General features: G+C 48.6%; 1 protein-coding gene across 1 annotated transcript in view; it reads right to left on the bottom strand.

Annotated features, from left to right (window-relative positions):
- Positions 1-6,330: 6,330 nt before the first annotated feature.
- Positions 6,331-8,432, bottom strand: part of LOC135207359 (calponin homology domain-containing protein DDB_G0272472-like) — a 2,751-nt gene continuing 649 nt past the window's right edge. The window contains exon 1 of the mRNA XM_064239087.1: positions 6,331-8,432. This exon is cut by the window's right edge and continues 649 nt beyond it. Coding sequence (XP_064095157.1) covers positions 6,331-8,432 — 2,102 coding nt within the window.

Here is an 8,432-nt window from a genome sequence, read left to right on the forward strand (position 1 = left end):
CAGCAGCCCCCCAAACGCTGGACCGTTCCATCTTTCAGCTTCTCATGATTCCAGTCAAGTCTTCGCTTTTCGTCCAAATCGATGTCCTAATCGTGCCAGGAGCGGCAACCAGCCCCAGCCCCCCAACTGCTGAACCGTTCCCTATCCTTCAGCTTCAGACCTGAATCCAGTCCTAAGTCTCGCTTTTGTTCCATCAATGTCCTATTTCGGGCCAGAGAGCAACCAGCAGCCCCCCAACTGCGCCGTTCCCTCTCCTTTCAGCTTATCCCTTGATCCGTCCAAGTCTCGCTTTTGTCCATGCGGAGTTCCTATCGGGCCCGAGAGAAACCAGCAAGCCCCCCAACTGCTGACCCGTTCCCTATCCTTCAGCTTCTCCTGATCCGGTTCCAAGTCTTCGCTCTCGTCCATTCCATGTATATTGGGCCAGAGAGCAAATCGGCGCCCCCCAACTGCTGGACCGTCCCTTTTCATCTTTCCAGCTCTCGTGATCCAGTCCAATCTCGCTTTTCGTCCATTCGCTGCCTATCAGGCCAGAGAGCAACCAGCAGCCCCCCAAAACTGCTGACCGTTCCCATATTCCTTCAGCTTCTCTGAATCCAGTTCCAAGTCTCGGCTTCTCGCCATTCGATGTCCTATTTTCGCTGCCGAAGCAACCAGCAGCCCCCCAACTGTTGACCGTTCCCTATCCTTCAGCTTCTTCTTCATCCAGGTCCAAGTCTCGCCTTTTCGGTCCATTCGCTGTCTATCGGGCCAGAACCAGCAACCAAGGCCCCACAACCCCCCCAAAATGATGAACAGTTTACCCTATTCCTTCAGCTTCTCCTTGGATCCCAGTACCAAGTAATTCGCTTTCCGTCCATTTGATGTCATATCGTGCCAGAGAGCAACCAGCAGGCCCCACAACTGCCTGACCGTTCCCCCCTAATCCGTCCGCTTTCTCTGGATCCAGTTCCAAAGTTCCACTTTTCGTCCGTTCGCATGTTTCCTATTCGGGCCAGAGGCCAACAGCAGCTCCAACAGGCCTGGACCAAGTTCCCTATATTCAGCTTCTTCCTGATCAGTCCAAGGTCTTCACTTTTTGTCATGCGATTTCCTATCGTGGGCCAGAGAGCTAACCAGCAGACCCCCCAACTGCTGACCGTTCACCCTATCCTTCAGCTTCTCTTCATCAGTCCAAGTCTGCCTTATCGTCCATTCGATGTCCTATCGGCCAGAGAATTTTAACCAGCAGCCCCCCAAACTTGCTGACCGTTCCCTGTCCTTCAGCTTCCACCTGATCCAGTCTAAGTCTCACTTCTGGTCCATTCGATGCCTATCAGGCCAGAGAATAACCCAGCAAGACCCCCCCAAACTGGATGAACCGCTTCCCTATTCCTTCAGCTTCTTCCTGATCCAGTCCAATCCAAGTCTCGCTTTTCGTGTCCGTCCGATGTCCATTTTTTTCGTTTTGCCAGAGAGCAACCAGCAGCCCCAACTGCCTGAACCGTTCTATTCGTCAGCTTCTCTTGGTTCCATTCCATGTCTAGCTTTCGTCCATTCGATGCCTATCGGGCCAGAACCATGAGAGCAACCCAGCAGCCCCCAACCTGCTGACCGTTCCCTATTATTCACTTCTCCTGAAATCCGAGTTCCATGTCTTCGCCTTCGTCCATTCCGTATGTCCTATCAGGCCAGAGAGGCAACAGCCAAGCCCCCCAACTGCCGACCGTTCCCTATTTTCCAGCTTCTCTCATCCAGTTCCAAGTCTTGCTTCTCGTCCATTTGAGTCCTATCGTGGGGCCCGAGAGCCACTAAGCAAACCAGCCCCCCAATGTGAGTGTCCCCCTTAACCTCGCTTTCTTCATCCAGTTCCAAGTCTCGCTTTCCGTTCCATGCGATTCTACGCCGACATATTAGAGCAAACCAGGCAGCCCCCCAACTGCTGAACCGTTCCTATCCTTCCAAGCTTCTCTGATTCCAGCCAAGTCTTTCGCTTTGTCCATTCGCAGGTCCTATCGGGCCAAGAGAGGCAACCAGCAAGCCCCCAACTGATGACCGTTCCATAGCCATTCAGCTTCTCCTGATCCAGTCCAAGATCTCGCTTTTCGTACCATTCGATGTCCTTTATCGTTGCAGAGAGGGCAACCAGCAGCCCCCCAACTGCCTGGACCGTTCCCCTAATCCTTTCAGATTCTCCTGGATCAGTCCCCCAAAGTCTCGTTTCGTCCAAGAACGTCCTATGGCCCATTGACGAGCAACAGCAGCCCCCACCAAACTGCCTTGCACCGGTTCCTTCTCCTTCAGGAGCTTCCTTCATCCAGTCCAAGTCCGCTTTGCGTCCATTCGATGTCCCTATCAGGGCCAGAGAGCAACCATGCAGCCCCCCCAACTGCTCGGACCGTTCCTATCCTTTCAGCTTCGCCGAGATTCCAGTCCAGTTCCGCTTCCTCGTCCATTCCGACTGTATTATTGGGCCAGAGAAGCAACTAGCAGCCCCCCAAATGCCGACCCGTTTCCCTATTCCTTCAGCTTCTCCTTGATCCAGTCAATCTCGCTTTTCGTCCTTCCGATGCCCTATCAGCCCAGAGAGCAACCGAGCCCCCCCAAACTGCTGACGTTCCCTATTCTTCCCCCCCCCCAAGCTTCTCCTGATCAGGGCCAAGTTCCTCGATTCCGCCATTCGATGTCCTATTTCGTTGCCAGAGAGAAACCAGCAGCCCCCAAACTGCCTGACCGTTCCCCCCCCCTAATCCTTCAGCTCTCTCCCGTCCAAGTTTTCCGCTTTTGTTCCATTCGATGGTCCTATCGGGCCACGAGAGCAACCAGCAGCCCCCCCAAAACTGCTGGGACAGTTACCCCTTTATTCCCTTTCAGCTTCTCCTGATCCAGTCCAAGTCTTCGCTTTTCGTCCATTTGATGTCCTATCGTGCCAGGAGAGCAAACCAGCAGCCCCCAACCCCCAACTGCTGACCAGTTCCCTATCCTTCAGCTTCTCCTGATCCCAGTCCAAGTCCCACTTTTCGTCCGTTCGATGGTCCTATCGGGTCCAGAGGAGCAACCAGGCAGCTCCCCCAACTGCTGAACCGTTCCCACTATTATTCAGATTCACCATGATTCCAGTCCAAGTCTCACTTTTCGTCCATTCGAATGTCCTATCGTGCACCAGAGAAGCTACCAGCAAGCCCACCCCCCAAACGCTGACCGTTCCCTATCCTTTTCAGCTTCTCTGTTCATCAAGTCCAAGTCTCGCGCTTCTCGTCCATTCGATGTATATCGGGCCAGAGAACTCAACCAGCAGCCCCCCAAACTGCTGACCGTTCCCTGTCCTTCAGATTCTCCTGATCCAGGGTCTAAGTCTCCACTTCTCATTTTTGGTCCAATCGATGTACCTATCAAGCCAGAGAGAAATAACCAGCAGCCCCCCAACTGCTGACCGGTCCCTATTCTTCAGCTGCTTCCCTGATCCAGTTTTTCCAAGTCTCGCTTTACGTCCATAGTCGATGTCCTATCGTGCCAAGATAGCAACCAGCCAGACCCAACTTTTGCTGACCGTTCCCATTCTCCAGCTTCTCTGGTCCATTCCATGGTCCCTAAGCTTTTCGTCCCTTCGATGTCCTATTCGGCCCAGAGAGCAACCAGCAGCCCCCCAATGCCTTGAACCGTTCCTCTTTAGTCCTTCAGGCCCTCTCTTGTCCATTCCAAGGTCCTTAGCTTTTCGCCCCCCAATTCCGGATGTCCTATTCGGGACCAGAGAGCAACCCCCAACGCAGGTTTTCCCCACAATGCCTGACCGGCCTCCCATTATCCCCCCAAGCCTTCCTCCTTGATCAAGTCCAATTGTCTTCGGCCTTTTTCCGTCCCCCAATTCGATTGTCCTATCCAGAAGAGAGCACAAGCCAGCCCCCCAAACCCCCAATTGACCGTTCCATATCCTTCAGTTCTCGCTTTTCGTCCATTCGATGTCCTATCGGGCCAGAGAGCAACCAGCAGCCCCCCAACTGCTGACCGTTCCCTATTCTTCAGCTTCTCTTGATCCAGTCCATGTCTAGCTTTTGCGGGGGGGGGGAGTCGATGTCCTTCGGCCAGAGAGCAACCAGCGCCCCCCCAACTCTGACCGTTCCCTATCCTTCAGCTTCTCTGATCCAGTCCAAGTCTCGGTTCCGTGTCCATTCGATGTCCTATCGGGCGCCAAGAGGGCAACCAGCAGCCCCCAACTGCTGACCAGCCCCCCTTAACCCTGATGACCGTCTAGTTCTTCAGCTTCTCCTGATCCAGTCCAAGTCTCACTTTTCGTCCATTCGATGTCCTATCGTGCCAGAGAGCAACCAGCAGCCCCCCAACTGCTGACCGTTCCCTATTCTTCAGCTTCTCCTGATCCAGTCCAAGTCTCGCTTCTCGTCCATTTGATGTCCTATCGGCCAGAGAGCAACCAGCAGCCCCCCAACTGCTGACCGTTCCCTATCCTTCAGCTTCTCTTCATCCAGTCCAAGTCTCGCTTCTCGTCCATTCGATGTCCTATCGGGCCAGAGAGCAACCAGCAGCCCCCCAACTGCTGACCGTTCCCTATCCTTCAGCTTCTCCTGATCCAGTCCAAGTCTCGCTTCTCGTCCATTCGATGTCCTATCGGGCCAGAGAATAACCAGCAGCCCCCCAACTGCTGACCGTTCCCTATTCTTCAGCTTCTCCTGATCCAGTCCAAGTCTCGCTTTTCGTCCATTCGATGTCCTATCGTGCCAGAGAGCAACCAGCAGCCCCCCAACTGCTGACCGTTCCCTATCCTTCAGCTTCTCTTGATCCAGTCCATGTCTCGCTTTTCGTCCATTCGATGTCCTATCGGGCCAGAGAACAACCAGCAGCCCCCCAACTGCTGGACGTTCCCTATCCTCCAGCTTCTCCTGATCCATTCCAAGTCTCGCTTTTCGTCCATTCGATGTCCTATCGGGCCAGAGAACAACCAGCAGTCCCCCAACTGCTGGACGTTCCCTATCCTTCAGCTCCTCCTGATCCCCCAAACTGCTGTCTGTTCCCCATTCTTCATCTTCTCCTGGTCCAAGTCTCGCTTTTTGTCCATTTAGTGTCCTATATGGTTAGAGAGCAACCAGCCATCCCCCAACCGCTGGGTGTTTACAATCTTTCAGCTTCATAGGTGCAGTTTATATTCCATTATGTTTATAGTCTGTATTGGTGTATCGTCTCTTCCATGAAATTTTGCATCGTTTCTTCATCCACAAGTCCCCTTCTGTAAAGATTATGCAAAAGATTGCATTTCTCAATCCTATTTTTTACCAGTTGCCTGTCTTTTCCTTTATTGCTCTTTTCAAGTTCTTTCTAGTTTGCATGTCTTTTCCTTTATTGCTCTTTTCAAGTTCTTCATCATGTCTTTCAGGCTTGTAGCGTCTTCTCTTTTGTTGCTTTCCAATTTAAATTTTCCTCTACCTGCACTTCCTCTATGAGTTTTACTCGCCTCTCTATACTTTGAATGGCCTCCTGTTTCCTTTGATAAAAATCTTCCCTTTCCTTTAGAAACTGTTCTTTCTCTTTAAGAAACTCTGCTTTCATTTCTTTGAAGTCTATCATTTTCTGATAGAGTTCCTGCTCTACTTTCTGTATTTGTTCCTTTTTAGTTTTCCACAGTTGTGCTATTTTTTCTGTTTTTTCATTGAAATCCTGTAATATGTGCTCTCTTTCTTTGTTTACCCTATCAAATTCTTCCTTTTCCCTATCCAATGCTTCCTTTTCTATATAAAATTCTTCCTTTTCCCTATATAATGCTTCCTTTTCCACATGAAATTCTTCCTTTTCCCTATCTGAAGTTTCCTTTTCCATATTGAAATCCTGTATTTGGTACTCTCTTTCTTGTTTGCCCCTTATCAAATTTCTTTTCCCACTTTCCCTATCCCTCTAATGCTTTCCTTTATTCCTTTTCCCATCTAACACTTCCTTTTTTCCTTATCTAATGCTTGCTTTTCCATATGAAATTCGAAATTCTTCCTTTTCCATATGAAATTCTTCCTTTCCTTATCTAAGCCTTCCCTTTTCCATATGAAATTTTCCTTTTCCATAATTGTTCCCCTTAAAAAGGGAAATTCTTCCTTTTCCTTATCTAATGCTTCCTTTTCCATATGAAATTCTTCTTTATCCATTTTGAAATCCTGTAATTGGTGTTCTCTTTCTTTGTTTTCTCTATCAAATTCTTCCAACACCCGATCAAATTCTTCCTTTTCCCTATCTAATGCTTCCTTTTCCACATGGAATTCTTCCTTTTCCCTATCTAATGCTTCCTTTTCCACATGGAATTCTTCCTTTTCCCTATCTAATGCTTCCTTTTCCACATGGAATTCTTCCTTTTCCCTATCTAATGCTTTCCTTTTCCACATGGAATTCTTCCTTTTCCCTATCTAATGCTTCCTTTTCCACATGGAATTCTTCCTTTTCCCTATCTAATGCTTCCTTTTCCTCATGGAATTCTTCCTTTTCCCTATCTGAAGTTTCCTTTTCCATATTGAAATCCTGTAATTGGTGCTCTCTTTCTTTGTTTTCCTTATCAAATTCTTCCTTTTCCCTATCTAATGCTTCCTTTTCCCTATCTAATACTTCCCTTTTCCTATCTAATACTTCCTTTTCCATATGAAATTTTTCCTTTTCCGTATCTAATGCTTGCTTTTCCCTTTCTAATGCTTCTTTTTCCATATGAAATTCTTCCTTTTCCCTATCTACTGCCTCTTTTTTCATATGAAATTCTTCCTTTTCCCTATCTACTGCTTCGTTTTTCATATGAAATTCTTCCTTTTCCCTATAGAAAGTTGCCATCTCTCTTTGGAAGGCATCCTTGCCCTCATCAAATATTTCTTTTTCTCTATAGAAGGCTTCTCTTTCTGAAGCAAAGGCTTCTTTCTCCCTAATTTGAGCCAGTCTCTCCATATTAAGGGCCTCCCTATCATTATGGAGTGCTTGTTCATCCCCACTGATGGCTGCTCCCTCGACATGGAAGGCATCCCTTTGTTTCGTAATGAATAGCTCTTTTTGAACAATTGGGGCAGCCTGGGGAGTGAGACAGAGGTCATCTGGAACAATTGGGGCAGCCTGGGGAGTGAGACAGAGGTCTTCTGGAACAATTGAGGCCGCCTGGGGAGTGAGACAGAGGTCTTCTGGAACAATTGAGGCCGCCTGGGGAGTGAGACAGAGGTCTTCTGAGATGAATATGAAGTCCTCTGAAGAGATAATTGTTTTGGATGTTCCCAGGACTTCCTTTGGAATACTTAAGGTTTCTTGTTTGGTAGTTAGGACCTCCTCTTGAGTGGAAATAAGCTCATCTGTTGAATATTTTGGATCAAAGAGGACTTCTTCCTCCTGGGGAGCTGCTGATAGGATGTTGCTCTCCAGAATATTGTCACCCTCAGCAGCAAGTTTTGATTGGCACATGCACTCGAGAATGTTATTCATTGTGGTATGAATATCTTTTCCTCGTGCTCTGTTAAGGACATGGATGTGAGTATCAAGATGTCCTTTCATGGCCATGTCTTCCCTCATGAATCCCAGGAGCCTCTTTTGGTTTCGAAGGTCGGCAACCATTTTCGCTGCATCTGACCTGTCTTTTTCCTCCTGGGTAGGTGCCGGTAGGATGGTGTTTTGCAGAATACTGACGTCCTCAGTGGCAGGTTGTGATTGGCACATGCGTTGGCACATGCATTCAAGAATCTTATCCAACTGAGTTTGGACATCCTTTCCTCGGGCTCTGTTGAGGACATGGATGTGAACGTCAATATGTGCTTTATTGGCCATGTCTTCTTTGCTGAACCCCAGGATCTTCTTTTGTTTTCGTAGCTTGGCAACCATTTTCACCACAGCTGCTGCGTCGTCGTTTTCCTCTGTTCTCTGCAGTATCAAGAGGTGATCAATTACTTCACTCAAACTCTGCATACCCCGGTCCTTTGACCCCAGAACCTCTTGTAAGTCTTTGTCATGGAAGCATTCTGTGATGTCAATTGCCTTATCTGTTTCTCCAGAGCTCCTCAATTGCTTCGGGTCTTCAGTCGCCAGCATTTCTACGTGACCTCCCAGACGTGGAGTTTTCGACTCCTTCCTAAAGCACAGTTGCTCCTTAAGTCTTCCTAACTCAATTACAATTTCCTTTCCGAATGAACTTTGGCGGAGCGTGGCACTGGTCTCTAGCTTTTCCTTAGAGGCCTCTTTCGTGCGTCTCTTTGAATGTTCGAGTTCCGCAATCATCTGTTGTTTATAAGCCTCTATTTCCCTACACAGTTCTGTTCCTGAGTGCCTCTCTTCTCTAAGTCTCTCTTCCTGACCCTCCATCTTCAGCTTTGCGCTCCTCTCCTCGAATTTGTTTGCCAGGTCTTCTAATCGTCTCTCTACCTCCAAGATTCGTTTTTCCTTCTGGCAATTGTCCTCCTGAAGTCTGTCTATCTTGACATTTGCCGCAGCCAATTCCTCTC

The sequence above is a fragment of the Macrobrachium nipponense genome, chromosome 32, assembly GCF_015104395.2.
Source record: "Macrobrachium nipponense isolate FS-2020 chromosome 32, ASM1510439v2, whole genome shotgun sequence".
NCBI lineage: Eukaryota > Metazoa > Arthropoda > Malacostraca > Decapoda > Palaemonidae > Macrobrachium > Macrobrachium nipponense.